This window comes from Miniopterus schreibersii (assembly GCF_964146895.1).
Source record: "Miniopterus schreibersii genome assembly, chromosome: 18".
In the NCBI taxonomy this organism is placed as follows: Eukaryota; Metazoa; Chordata; class Mammalia; order Chiroptera; family Miniopteridae; genus Miniopterus; species Miniopterus schreibersii.
Genome location: NC_138121.1, coordinates 25,573,997 through 25,589,148, shown reverse-complemented (window position 1 = coordinate 25,589,148; position 15,152 = coordinate 25,573,997). Strand labels below are relative to the sequence as shown.

The following is a 15,152-nucleotide window of genomic DNA, read 5'->3' as shown; positions in this document are numbered from 1 at the left end:
AGGCTAGGACCCAGACCCTAGAAAAATGAGGCTCAGAGGGGCTAAGTCACCTGCCCAAGGTCACCCAGCCATTCACATTGGAGCCGGGGATACAGGTATATGTGATTCCAGGCTCACACCTCTTCCCAGTCCATCACGCATCCTCTAGAGCTCCCACCCAGTGGTAGGAGGCTGGGCTTCTTTGAACCTGTCCCAGACCAGGGCTGGTTCAAAGCAGCCAAAAGTTCCCTCCGCAGCCTCTAGCTGAGCACCTGCCCATCATCAGCACACCCCAAGGAGCCTCCAGGGTGCCAGGGACAAGCAGCTGCAGATGCCCCGGCCCCAAGTTGCCCTCTGCTCCTTCCGAGCTCTGCTCCTCCTTGGAGGGGAGGGGAGGGCAGCTCTCCTTGCTTTCCAGGCGGCTGGCAGAGCAGCGGCGGCTCCTGCCTGCTGCCTGGCTGATAGAGAGATTATTCGTAAGCCCTTCCCATCTCCATCCCCACCCCCGCCCCTCGCAGGCCACACTGGCTGTCCGGTGGGACGCGGAGTGCAGAGCCCGCAGCCGAAGCAGGACAGCTGGACCAGCTCCCTCGGAGCACGAGCCCCTCAGACTCTTACCTCTCATGGGGAAAGGGGCGTCTGGGTCCTCTTAAAAATCCCCACCCCACTCCCTCCCCCCCGGGCTGTTCTGCAGCTTCTGGAGAGAGATGCAGAATGAATGGACTTCGGGTTTCTGGAGGAGACGAGGGAAGAAAGGTTGGAAACTAACTCTGCCAGAAACTGCCGTGTTTGGGATTTTCTTTTCTTTCCCTTCATTTCCACCACGAACCTGTCTCTTCCCAGGACATCGAGACATGGGCTCCTCTTGCCAGGCAGAGAAACAGCTGGAAACTGGCTCCCTGAGACAGGAGGGTGAGTTCAACTTTGGGGGAAGAAGTTATTGTTTGCTGCAGGGGTGGGTGTTGGCGGGACGGGTGAAACATCCTGGTCCAAAGTGCTGTTTCGGGTGACCAGTTTCCCATGCTCTGGAAGGAGCTTTGTGTGCTGGCTGTTTTTTTGGGGGGGGGGGGCGGGGATAGGCTGAGGCAGTGGATTGCAAAGTTAGGGTTATGCCATGAATGCCAAAAGTGCAGTTTTGAGGGTTCTAGAAAGAGTCCCAGGTTGGGAGATAGAGTCCTGGGTTGGGATTGGAATCATTGTGTGACCTTGGATGAGTCCCTTCAGCTCTCTGGGTCTTGGTTTTTGCAATGGGGAAATGAAAACGCTTGGGAAGGGGTCCCTGGATTTCAGAATACTCTTCTCTCTGCAGGCCGCTCATCTTCTTCAGGCCATGGGTTGCAAACGAAGTAATGCATGCAGAATGACCTAATGTTGTGTGGGGAGCAAGTGTGAAATGCATAGGCTGTGATTCAACTCTTCGCTGTCTGCCGGAACCCAACTGGCTCTGAAATTGAGAGGAACTTTTATTTCCATTCAGCGGCAGAGTGTTTCTCTTGATTGGAGTGCATCTTGGAATGTAAGGTTATAGATGCTCTGGAAACAGCTCTGGCTACAATGAATAGCATAGGAAATGGTTGCAGGATGCTAAGGATAGCAATTATGGAGGTGATTTTTTCAAAGGCATGGGCTAAATCTAAAACTCTGTTCTAAATCAAGCATTCCAAATAGGTCTGAAATGGAGAGAGCATTAGAGGCCCCCTCATTTTGCAGATGATAAGACCCAGGCCCAGAGAGGGGGATTAACTGGCTCAAGGTCACACAGCAAGAGTGGCTGCGACAAGCACCCATGAACATGGAGGAGTTCCATCATGGGGATTAAAGTCCTCCAAATGAGAAAGCAAACAAGAGGGACAAGGTGACTGCTGTGGAGCTTCTCCTGAGAGTCAGATGCCATGCTAGCCATGGTCACATTCCTCCTTACTTAACCTTCTGTGCCTCTGTTTCCTCATGTGTAAAATGGAAATAATAATGTCTCCTCATGGGGTTGTTGAGATGAGTTAATGTAAGGAAGCATGTACAAGGTGCCTGGCTTGTCAGAAGCATCTAGAAGTGTTCTTAATATACACTCCCTGTATATTACTGCATATAACCCTCATTGTGCCCCAGCTGCATAGATGAAGCAAAGGGCTTAGAGTGGCTAAGTAATCCACCTGTGCTGGCAATCCATAAGGGGCTGGAACCTGGCAGTGAACTTGAGAACCTCTTACACACTTATGCTCTACTTTTACCAACTGTACCTTGCGACGTTGGTACAGTGTTGTCATGGAATGAACGATGCTGAGACCAGAGAGGTTAAGGTACATTCCTGAGATCACACAGCCTGGAAGTGGCACCGTTCTGGCTTGTCCAGCTCAGGACCCAGCTCCCCAAGTCCCAGTCCACGTAGTGCATGTTCCAGGGAGGTTCTTCTGAGAGATAAGTATGTGTTTCACCGGGAAGGGATGGCATTGTCTCCTTTTGTTTACTGACAGATCCCAAGTGCATAGTAGGTGCCCAATAAATCTGTGTTAGATGAAAGACTGAAAGAATGAATAATGCCGTTGCAGGGAAGCAAGCGTGAGAAAATGTCTGTAACAACTAGGACTCTGCCCTGTGACTGATTTCTCCCGCTCTCTTGCTCTTTTCCCTTTGGGTGCCAGGACATCTACGGCCATGCCCATAGCTTCCAGAGTCAGGGGCCTGCATCCCCGACACCATCACTCCGGCTCCTGCAGCCCTTTGAGCCAGCTCTTGCCTGGCTCCGAGGAGCCACCGTCCATCAAGGGCCTTTACTACCGCAGGGCCCGGAAGGTGGGCGCGCTGGACGCCTCCCCGACGGCGGACCTGAAGAAGGAGATCCTGGTGAACGTTGGGGGCAGGAGGTATGTGCTTCCCTGGAGCACCCTGGACGAGTTTCCCCTGAGCCGCCTGAGCAAGCTCAAGTTCTGCCGGAATCAGGAGGAGATCGCGCAGCTCTGCGACGATTACGACGAGGACAACCAGGAGTTCTTCTTCGACAGGAGCCCCAGCGCTTTCGGGATGATCGTGAGCTTCCTGGCGGCCGGCAAGCTGGCGCTGCTGCGGGAGATGTGCGTGCTGTCCTTCCAGGAGGAGCTGACCTACTGGGGCATCGAGGAAGCCAACCTGGAGAAGTGCTGCCTGCAGAAGCTGCTGAAGAAGCTGGAGGAGCTGTCGGAGCAGCGCCGCGAGGAGGCCCTGCACCGCCAGAGGGAGGCCTGTGGCCCCACCGCCGCCACCTCGCGCTGGGGGCTCTTCATGCACTGGCTGCGGGAGATGGTGGAAAACCCGCAGTCGGGGCTGCCCGGCAAGGTCTTTGCTTGTCTGTCCATCCTCTTCGTGGCCACCACAGCCGTCAGCCTGTGTGTCAGCACCATGCCCGACATGAGGGCCGAGGAGGACAAGGTAAGGGGCTTCAGATCAGGGTCCATTTCTCTGTTGGACACAGTACCCAAGGCCCACATAAGGCTCGTGAAAACGTTTAAATGTCTTTGAAAACAAGAAGGAAAGAAATGAATATTGTCCAGCATGGGTTATATTCATTTTTAGACCAACGCAGTCGTAAGAAAGAATTTTAAATATGTTTTTGGAGGCCAAAGTACCTTGCTTGGGCCCATGAAAGTCATGAGGTGGCCCTGCTTCTGATAGTGAACCCTGGACAGTGACAAAGCCATCCCTGTTCTTAGTGGGCCTGGCAGGTCCAGCCTCACGGCTCCTGGCTCTGTGACCACTGGCAAATCGTTTCATTTCTCTGAGTCTCAGGTTCCTTCTCCATAGAATGGGTAACATTGCTATGAAGTTTCACACATTCAAGGCACTCATGGGCTTACTGAGCAGCTATTCTGTGCCGTGCGCTATGCCAGGGCAGACATCCCTGACTTCTTGGGCCATCACTCAGTGGGCATCCCAACTCTATTTTCAGATGAAGAAACTGAGGCACAGGACATTTAGTTTGCTCAAAGTTACAGAATAAATATGCCAATGGTGGCATGGATGCTCTGTCCTAAGTTGTCCTGCTTCTTACTTTACTCCTGAGCTTCTCGGTCAGTTACTGAATGGGGAACAGAGAGATAAGCTAACTTCTCAGTGACTGCCCCAGGAGGCCAAAGCAAAAAGTTTTCTTGCCTACTCCTGCACTCTCTTTCCAGGAGCTACGGAGAATCCCAAGCCCCCCAGGGGGTCAGATGATCTGAGACATGAGATAAGAATCTAAGGTTTGTTGGGAAGGTTATTGGAGAGCTTCAAACTGAGACCTGGGTTGTTTCCTAACTTAAAATGTTGCTCCTGCCCTGCTCTATATTCTTCCATGGCTCACCATCACCCTAACTTATATTATAGTAGATGGAGGGAGAACTTACATTAGAGTAGATGGAGGGAACCCATAAAGGAAACACATACATAAGACAGTGCACTCTGTATATGATCCATAACCATTGTCAGTAGAAGTTAAGTTCCCTTCCCTTAAAGATATATTCCAGGGCAATATGGTAGGATCAGAGAACTTCCCAGATAGAAAGGACTTAGATGGAGAACCAGTAGCTTCCTCACACAGAGTAGACTCTCAACAATCATTTAATAAAATGTATCTTATCCAACTTATAAATGTTTTGCCCTAAAGCAAACCAACCGAAATGTTAGACTTTCAAACAGCTTTTTCCCCATAGAGGACTATAGCTCCAATCGCAGGCATTTTTTAATTCTTCAGCATGACATCATGTGATTTAAGATCCTGCTCATTCACAGAAATATTTACATGTGGGCACTGCAGTAAAAAGATTAGGACAAAATAAACAGCCTTTGTCCCCCATTCCCAGAGGGTGCCCTTGATCCCAGTAGCTCAGGAGGAACCCCTGGATTTCCACCAGCCCGTTCCTCTTAGGGATTTCCAGGGAGCTAGGACTTAGGCTGTGCAGAGGGACAAGGGTCACACCAGGGTAGGAACCCAAGCTTGGTTTAATGGAAACTCGGAAAATGAAATCAGAGGTGGGCAAGAGGCTGCAGAACCAGGCAGCCCCAAGTCTGAACTGAGCAATCAGGCTGCCACTTCTGCTCCTGGGCTGCGAGGGGTGTCACCGTGCGGAACTGCCTTTCTATATGCTGCCCAGAGAGGCTGGGAGGCACGACCCTCAAAACAATGTGCCTATTTCCCTGTTTCGACAATAATAATAATTTAGAGAGCCAGGACACTGAGGACAGGGCTGTCTTTGTTCTTTCAGGATCATGTCTTTACATTTACATAAAAAAAAATGATGTTCTCTCCCTGCCACACATGCCTGGCATTTCATTTTTGCCCCCAGGGATGTCAGTCTGAAAGCAGCGACTCAGCGAACTGGCTGCGGATGCTCTCCACGCTGGCCGGCTGCTTCTGGGGCAGGCCGCGCAGTGAGGCAGAGGGTCCCAGCGGTCCCCAGGGGCCCTGGCACCATCCGCAAAGATGATTTATGCCACCTGTGGGGACAAACACCCCGGGGCTATGACCCACAGAACCCATCCATCAGACTCGAAGGAAGTGTACCGCTGGGTTGGAGAGTTAGAAGACACCCGAAGAAAGCAGTCTCCCTTTTCCTTTTTTTTCTAACTTCTCACAACATCCCTTGGAGTAGACTTAGCACTTGGGCTGAAAGGTCCACGCCCGAAATTGCAAATTAAAATGGAGGAGGGAGGAGGCAATATAGACAGAAAGGACAAGCCAAGTGCCTAAGCACCTCCAAAAGCATTCAGACAGAAGGGAGGACAGAACAAGGCTTATTAGGCACCCCTCAGGAGGCCAGCATTTGACAGAACAGAGTCTTTGCAGCAGCTTTGGAAAGTGGATACTATGGCTGCCCCTATTTTACAGATGAGAAAACTGAGGCTCAGGGAAGTTTGATCACTTTCTTAGGCTCACAGTACGTGGCAGAGCCAGGATTTGTGCTCACCTTGGCTTGGCTCTAAAACCACCTTCCAATGCTGGGCCACTCTGCCTGTAGTCCAGACCCTCAGCCTCATCTGAAAATGGAGCTGGGATGCCCACTGAACGACAGCCCAAGAAGGCAGAGATGTCTGGCCTGGCATAGTGCATGGCACAGAATAGCTGCTCAATAAGCCCAGGAGTGCCTTGAATGTGTAAAACTTCACAGTAATGTTACCTCTTGGAGGCAGCCAGGCCTTCTGAAGCGCTTCTCTGTCTGGCGTGATGGTGCAGACTGCAGACGCTCTGAGATTGAATCTTGGCATTCCCGCTTTATGAACTCATTGATCTCAGAAAAGTCAACCTTGTTGGGCCTCAGTTTCCTCATCTGTAAAATGGGGGTGCCATTAGCCCTTTCTTCAAGGGGTTACGGTGAGTTATTTGTGTAAGCAGTTGGAACAATGCTGACACATAAGTGCTCAATAAATGGCAGTTGTCATCATCACTATTCACTTACTCGGTACCAGGTAACAGGAGATCGCAACACTTATGCTTTTATTTACTCATTCAACACCAGTTGCTGAGTGACTACTAAGTACGTTCTTCCAGGCGTTGCAGATAAGACAAATTTTTTACCTTTTTGGATCTTATATTCTGAGCATCCCTGCTCCATTTTTAAAATTGGGGTGAAATTCATATAACATAAAATGAACCATCTTAAAGTGAACCATTAATTCACTGGTAATTTAGTGCATTCACAATGTTGTGCAGCCAACTCCTCTGTCAAATTCCGAAAGAAAACCCTGTGCCCATTAGGCAGTCACTCCCCACCCCTCTACCCCCTATCTCCACCCTATCCCCAGCCCTGGCAACCACCAATCTGCTTTCTGTCTCCATGGATTTCCCCATTCCAGATATTTCATATACATGGAATCACAAAATACGTGGCCTTTTGTTTCTGGCTTCATTCACTCAGCATAATATTTTCAAGGTTCTTCCATGCTGTAGCATGTGTCAGTACCTCACTCCTTTTTGTGGCTGAATTATGTTCCACAATTTGTTTATCCATCCATTTGGCGATGATTGCTGCCGTTTCCCAGGTTCTTTGCTTCCCTCTGCCCAGCTCCTGTGCAAAGATTGTCAACTCTGTCCTTCATTTCCAGTGCCCTTCCACATGGTCACATGGTCTCAGCCCTTGCCCCGCGGCTCTGCTGGTCAGAGCACTTTCCCTCCCTCTGGGGGAGCTGAAAGGTCACCTCCAGGGTGAACCTTGGAGAACTCTCATGCCTCCTCTCTTGACCTCTCTCTTCCTTGTTACTCTTACTGAAATGCCCCAGTAGCTGCAGACAGGCAATATCTCATCATGGAAAGGAGCCAGCATCTCTGTTTGCTAGTCCTGGGTTCAAATCCCAGCTCTGGCGTCCCTGGCTCTGTCCTTGGAGGAGTCGCTCTACTTCTCTGGGCCTCTGTTTTCTCACCTATCAAATAGGATTGAAGGAGCCTATTTATCATGCGCTGGCACAGAGTGAGCCTTGCTGTTTTTACCCACCCTTTGGGACTCAGCTCACACCCCTTCCACCTGCTCATCTGCTTTGCTCATCAACTTCTCTCCCAGCTCCACAGAACCCAAATGGCAGCAGCAAAGTCGGCGGCCAGTTGACTCAAATGTCTTCCCAGTTTCCAGTGCCAGTTACCATCCTTCATGCAATCAATTGATCTTCCCTGAGGGCCTACTCTGGGCTGGGGACTCAGTGGTGATAGGCACAAACCTGCTCTCTCTACCTCTCTGGCAGCCTTTGCTCATTTCTCCTCTCACCTTAGATTATGTTCCTGTCCCAGGGTTTGCTTGATGCACACACTGATTGCAACTGTGCCCAGTGCCCAGGGTCACAGAACCATGGTGGAGCTTAGGGTGAGACAGTGGGGGCTCTGCTTCTCACTGTCCCTCACATCCTATACTGTGGCTTAGGAATTTTGCTAAGAACCAGGGCTGGGGAAGGAGAACACAGATTTTTAAAAGACCAGGTAGAACTATTTGGGACCCCTTGAACCTGCAGCAGGCTGCCCAGAGGCACAAATGAGGGAAGTCATAGGCAGGCAGGAGGAAGGAGCAGGGAGGCCTGAGCTACTCAGTGGAGCTGTGGGACCAGCATTGAGCTGAAGAGGAGGTGAGAAGTGGCTGAATCTGGCCATATCCCCAAAGGGGAGCTGGCAGACTGCTGCAGGTTCAGTGAGGGCCGGTTCTAGAAGTTCCATCTGGGAGGGACTCAGAGCCCAATTCTTGACCTTGGAGATTCTTCCGCCTCCTCCTGTCTCTCAGAGCAATGCCTGCCAGCTCCGCCTTGGGAATATGGCCAGTGCCCTCCTCATGTGGGTGCAGCTCAACTTTGGGGTGCAATTTCTACCTCCTGCCTTTTTTAAAGAATGTTTTCATTGATTTTTAGAGAGAAAGGAAGCAAAAGAGATAGAAACATTGATGAGAGAGAAACATCGATCTGCTGCCTCCTGCATGGCCCCCACCGGAGATCAAGCCCACAACCCAGGCATGTGCCTTGACTGGGAATTGAACTGGTGACCTCTTGGTTCTTGAGTTGATGCTCAACCACTTGAGCCACACCGGCCAGGCACTACCTCCTGCCTTTTAATAAAAAGCATCGTGCTGGAGCCAGCTTCCCCTCCCTAGCTCCAAAAAGAACTGCCTGCTCTCTGGAGCTTCTTTGTGTTTGGTGACATTAGGTAATTGCTCCAGGGAATTCTTCTTAACCTGGTTTTTCGGTTTTGGGGTTTTCTCCCCAGCTAAGTGTCCCTGTATCCTGGCCAACATGAAGCATTCCCTGTTTTCTGGATGGGGCCCACCTTTCCTGAGTCTGTCGTTCACGCTGCTCCTCCTGCCTAGTCACGCTCCCCACCTCTGTGCCCAGTTCGTAGTCCCCATTTGCTTAGCATCACACGCTCTCAGGGCCCCTGTCCCAGGCATGGGGAGTGTGGGCAGCTGGGAGGAGGGAGCACAGGGAAAGGGGAAGATCTGGGGAGGGGGCCTTTGACTCAAGGCAAAGGGGGAGTAAGAAGCAGGTTGTGGAAAGTTCGTAAAGGAGGCAAGAGATGGCAAAGAGAAAAGGAGAAGTCAGGGAGAGGAATGAATCAGCACGGCCAGGCCCAGAAAAGTGTCAGAGGAATCAGCCCAGACTTGAGGCAAGGGCCAGAGGCACAAATGGGAGAAATCAGAGGCAGGCAGGAGGGAGGGAGGGAGGCCTGAGCTGCTGAATAGAGCTGTGGGACCAGCACTGAGCTAAAGAGGAGGTGAGAAGTGGCTGAATCTGGACATATCCCCAAGGGGGAGCTGGCAGGCATTGCTGTGAGAGACAGAAGGGTGAGGGGAAAGCTCCAAGGTGAAGAGTTTCCTCCCAGATGGAACTTCTAGAACTGGTCCTCGCTGATCCTGTAGCAGTCTGCTGGGCAGCCTGCCCAGATGGACCCCCAGGGACAGTGGCTTTGCCCTCAGAAAGCCCTGCACACCCTCTGGCCCCAGAGCCCTTCAGAGCAGCTCTACTTTGGAACTAAGAAGTAGGGGTACGGCTGCGGGACCCCCGCTCCCTGACTCCTCACCCAGGACTGACTCAGCCCCTTCAGACTCGGACCCTAGTTTCTTTTTTATTAAGATAGAATTCACACACTGTAATGTTCATCCTTTTAAAGTGCACAAACGAGTGGGTTTTAGTATACAGCTGTGCAATCATCACCACTGTCTAATTTCAGAACATTTTCACCACCCCAAAGAGGAGCCCTGCACACACTACCAGGTACTCCCCATCCCCCCAGATCCAGGCAAAGGTACAAAGGTACTTTCTGCCTCCATGGATTTGCCTGTCCTGGACATTTGCTATAAATGCAACTATACAATCAATATCTGGCTTTCTGTGTCTGGCTTCTTACACTGAGCACAAGGGGCTCAAGGTTTGCCCCTGTTAAAGCATGATCAGTACTTCACCTTTTTTGTGGCTGAATAATATTCCATTGTACGAATACACAACATTTTGTGCATTCCTTCTTCAGCTGATGGACATTTAGGTTGTTTCCACTTTGGGGCTGTTATGAATAATGCTGCTATGGATGTTCACGTACAAGTCTTTGTGTGGATGCCTGTTTTCAGTTCCTTCGAGTATGTACCTAGTGGCGGAATTGGTGGGCCAGATAGCAAATGTATGCGTAACTTTTTGAGGAACCACCAACCAGCTGCCACAGCAGCTGTATCATTTTACATTCTCGCCAGCAATGTTTAGGGGGTTCTAATTTCTTCCCACCCTCGCCAACACTTGTTACAGTTTGACTTTAGAATCCTAGCCATCTAGTGAGTGTGGCGTGGCATCTCACTGTGGTTTTGATTTCTGGCCTGTTTTGTTTTTTTGTTTGTTTGTTTTTTAACTTTTCGTGATGGAAAATTTCAGGTAATTACAAAGTAAACAGAATAATATAATGCACCCCAAGTACCCATGACTCAGCTTCCACAATTGTCCACATCTGCCAATTTTGTTCTCTCTCCATCCCTTCCCTACTCCCGGTTGCTTATTAGCCTTCATTTTATTATTTTACAGTTTTACAAGTAAAGTTTATATGCACTGAAATGCACAATGTCTTTAGCTGTAGGATGTAACAATCTGATAGTCCCATTACCCCAGAACATTCTCTTACGTCCCTTCACTGTCAATCCCTCCCCACCCAGAGGCAGCTACTGTTCGGGTGATGTTGCCCACCCTAGGTGAGCTTTGCCTGTTCTTGAACTTCACATAAATGGAGATATCCATCTGGCTTGGCCGGCCCACATCCTGTCTGTGAGCCCCGTCCATGCGGCTGCATCGCTCACACCTCCGGCCTTCTCAGGCTGACTCACGTTCCTTCTCGCTGCATGGGGGAAGCGGAACACGCCTCACTCCTGCTGGGGACCAGGCCACCTAGAGGGTGACTGGCCACTTTGGTTTGCCCAGGACGGAGGGGGTTCTGGTGACATGGGACTTTCTGTGCTCAAATCCAGAAAGTTCTGGGCAGTCCAGGATGAGTTGTTCGCCCCACCTACAAAAAAACAACCGGAGCCATGGCCTGTGTGGTTCAGTTGGTTGGGCGTCATCCAGGGCACCAAAAGGTTGCTGGTTCAATTCCGTGTCAGGGCACGTGCCTGGGTTGCGAGTTCGATCCCCAGTGTAGGAGGCGTGCAGAAGGAATCAGGAGGCAGCAAATCGATGTTTCACTCTCGCATCGATGTTTTTCTCTCTCTCTCTCCCTCTCCCTTCCTCTCTCTCTAAAATGAAAAAACAAAAACCAAAAAAACTGGAAACTTCCTTGGAGAGAAAAAAGTAACATTTCTTTCCTTTGTATTTTTCTTCAAATATTGCCTGGCCTGGGAATTATTTCCTTAGCTGGAGCCCCATAAATCCCTGCTGCCCCAATGCTGGCTGCTAACGGGGCATTTCTCTGGGTCCAGGGCTGGGAGGTTGGTTTAAGGATGCGGAGTGGAATGGCAATGCAGGGCGTGACTCGGCAGAGCCAGAGCTTGCTGCAGTGCGGGGAGGTGGCCAGCACAGCCTGGGCCAGGCCGCAGGAAGGAAGTGGCTGGCACATGCCTTGAATATCCAAACGCCAGCGCCAGAGGCAGAGGAAGGACCCACGGAGCCTTCTCGGGAGTCACCTTCCTGAGCTATTGGGTCACTGGCCTGGAAGAGTTATTCCCAGCTACCACGGGCCCTTAAGCCAGGAGGAAAACTCCCAGAATGTCAGCGATGAAAGGGGCTTTGTAGGGAGAATCTGGCCCAGAGTTTAAAAAACGTCCAGGTGCCTCTGAGTCAACAGAGGGTTTTGCCAAAATACAGATTCCTGGGCCCCAACCCAGGGTTTTGATTTTGTGATGGGGGCCCAAGAATTTGCATTTGTAACAAGCACCCTGGGGGTTCTAATTCAGCTTTGAGAAATACTGATTCTGTTCCAACCTCTTCGTTGGAAACCGGAACACAGAGAGGGGCCGTGACTGCTGCTTGGTCACACAGCAAATCTGTAGCAGGACTGATGATTCAGGATCCTAAACTCCCTAGCCTTCCAGGATCCTAAAGCAAACCTGGGCAGTTGTGGCAAAGACCTCCTGATGTGTTGGAGAATTTCCTCAGGTTCCTGTAGAATTCACCTGGCATGCTATGTCGGTGACCAGTCACTCAACTCATAAAGATAAGATAGGGTGCCTGCAGGTGGCACAGCCTGCTGCCTACTTTACATGCATCATTTCCATTCATCACAACTTCCAGGGCAGAGAACTGAAAGTCCAGAGGGCCTAAATGACACACCTGAGTAAGTGGAAGTGAGAGATTTGAACCTGGGTCACAGATACTCTGGACCCCACACCCTCAACAGCACTCCCACCACCTCCCACCCGTTTGGTAGATCAGATACAAGTCAAGAGAGAAAGCTGCCCAGACCTGGACAAGCAGACAGAGATCAGAACAGACCAGCCTATTTCTCTTTCTCCAGCGGCCAGACATAAAGGACACTTCAATTTAGTGTTCCTATGGGCCCAGGCACTGGAAATAATTTCTTTTTCCACTTCAGAGCTTTTAATCCAAAGAAAACTACGGTTGTCAACATTTTGCTTTTCACTCAAGCAGCTGGCTTCAGTCATTCGTTTACTCATCCATCATAAATAAAAATAAAAATATATATATATAATATTTAGTCAGGTTCTCAACTATGGCTTCACATTAGAATCATCTATGGGGCTTCTGGAAAATCCTACCACTCAGGCTCAAACGTAGATCAATTATACAGCATCTCTGAGGTCCCAGCCCAGGCATCAGGATTTTTTTCAAAGCTCCCCAGGCGATTCTGATGTGCAGCCAAGGCTGGGAACCACTGCAAAGGACCAGCATCTCTCAAATTTAACGTGCATACAAATCGCTTGGGGGTCTTGTTAAAATGCAGATTCTGATTTCTCATAGATGGGATAGTGCCCAAGATTCTGTGTTTCTAACAAGCTCCCAGGGGAGGTGGATGCTTCTGGCTGGAGGACCACACTTTGAGTAGCAGAGGGGCTGGCGGGACTGTTAGAAGCCGGAGGCAGGGTGTGTGAACGACACAACAGTGAATTCCCAACAGCCCCACCTAGGTGGGAATCTCCCACACAACCGTGTAAACAGTTGCAATCCATGTCACAGGGCCATTCTAGGGACCCTTTCTCTGCGCCACCAGCCTCCAAAACCCCAGAAACAACACTTGCTTCTCTAGTACTTTTACCCCACTAAGAGCCCAGATCAGAGCCTGGCGCAAGGTGAACCCTTTAGACATTTTTGTTGGGTGAATGAATGAGGGATGTAAGTAAGCTCAGGCAAGCCATTTCACTGCTCGGAACAAAGCCCTGGGCCATTAAATGAGGCTGTGCTTCCTGCTGACAGCATCCCTGCGGGGCTTAAGCAACAGCACTAAGGCCGTGCGTGGTGCACAAGAGGGGCTTATACTGGGAAAGGTGAAGGTTGGCTGCTCTAACAAAGAGGCCCCAAAGACAGAATGGCTTTAAACAAAGTAGAAGTTAATTTTTCTCACAAAGGGGGATCAAGGTGAGTGGGCGGCTCTCATTCTGAGACCCAGATTTTTTTCCTACCCTGATGCTCCATCTTCCCCTGGGGCACTGGTCCAATCCGCTGGCTCCCAGCTGGGTGGCGGGGCCAAACAGGTTGTCCTGGCTCCGGGGGAGGAAGAGTGTGCAGGAATTCACACCAACATCTTAAGTTCTGGAACCAGAGGGTGGCATGCATCGCTTGTTTACATTCCAAGGTGGGGGCTTGGTTAGCTGGCAACACCTAGCTGCGAGGGAGATTGAAAAGACAGTCTCTGTTCTAGCTGAGCAGCCCCAACTTGATAACTACGTAAAAAAGGGGGCTTTGGTGGGCAACTAAGAGTCTACAGCACGGCTCGGTTGAGATAGATAATATATAGAATAAAGAGAGAGTATTAGTACATATAGAATATATAGAGAACATATTTAATTTGTAGCATCTATATGTAGAACCGATATCTGTGTCAATATCCCACACATACCTATCGCTATCACTATCGATGCAGATATGCGCACTCGCTCTTCGGCAGGGTTATTCCCCCCTCCCAGCGCTGCGGCCCCTCGGCTCTACCCTGCGTTTCGTTGCCTCTCCAGGGCGAGTGCTCCCAGAAGTGCTACTACATCTTCATCGTGGAGACGGTCTGCGTGGCGTGGTTCTCCCTGGAGTTCTGCCTGCGGTTCGTCCAGGCCCGGAACAAGTGCCAGTTCTTCCAAGGGCCCCTGAACATCATCGACATCCTGGCCCTGTCCCCCTATTACGTGTCGCTGGCGGTGTCGGAGGAGGAGCCGCGCGAGGACGAGCCGCTGCCGGGCGGGGGCTCCTCCTACCTGGAGAAGGTGGGGCTGGTGCTGCGCGTGCTGCGCGCGCTGCGCATCCTCTACGTGATGCGCCTGGCGCGCCACTCGCTGGGGCTGCAGACGCTCGGCCTCACCGTGCGCCGCTGCACGCGCGAGTTCGGCCTGCTCCTGCTCTTCCTCGCCGTGGCCATCACCCTCTTCTCCCCTCTGGTCTACGTGGCCGAGAATGAGTCCGGGCGGGTCCTGGAGTTCACCAGCATCCCGGCCTCCTACTGGTGGGCCATCATCTCCATGACGACGGTGGGCTACGGAGACATGGTCCCGCGCAGCGTGCCGGGCCAGGTGGTGGCCCTCAGCAGCATCCTGAGTGGCATCCTCATCATGGCCTTCCCGGCCACGTCCATCTTCCACACCTTCTCGCACTCCTACCTGGAGCTCAAGAAGGAACAGGAGCAGCTCCAGGCCCGCCTGCGCCGCCTGCAAAACGCCACCACGGCCAGTGAGCACGAACTCCTCAAGGATGTGGACGACCTGATCCTGGAGGGGCCCCCCTCCCCCATCAAATACGTTTAACTCGGGCCCCCTCGTGAAAAGGGCAGGACTTTAACCCACTGCGCTCGGCTGACGTGCGCCCCAGGACAGGAGGCATAGACCATATGGTGGTAAACGTTTCTAGAGCTCAGGGACAGCTCCTGAAGCTAGGAGGGGTTCAAGGCCCAAACTAGGGGTGGTGGTGATGCCAGACCCTCCTGGCCACCACAATCCAGACTGACCTTATCCGTGTCACCTGTCTTTTCTTCTCTCCCTGCCCAGCCCTGAGCACATCTAGGTTTGCTGGGTTAAGTCAGTGTCCATTCTCATTTCCTTCCCAGCAGAGTCTTCAGCATCCCAAGCTGGGTT

General features: G+C 51.3%; 1 protein-coding gene across 1 annotated transcript; it reads left to right on the top strand.

The window, feature by feature from the left end:
- Positions 1 to 2,631: 2,631 nt before the first annotated feature.
- KCNG4 (potassium voltage-gated channel modifier subfamily G member 4) lies at positions 2,632 to 14,825 on the top strand (the record flags this gene model as incomplete). The annotated part of the gene is made up of 2 exons (XM_081119069.1): positions 2,632 to 3,381; positions 14,049 to 14,825. The coding sequence occupies 2 exons, from the start codon at positions 2,632 to 2,634 to the stop codon at positions 14,823 to 14,825; spliced, it is 1,527 nt and encodes a 508-aa protein (XP_080975195.1).
- Between the last annotated feature and the right edge of the window lie 327 nt (positions 14,826 to 15,152).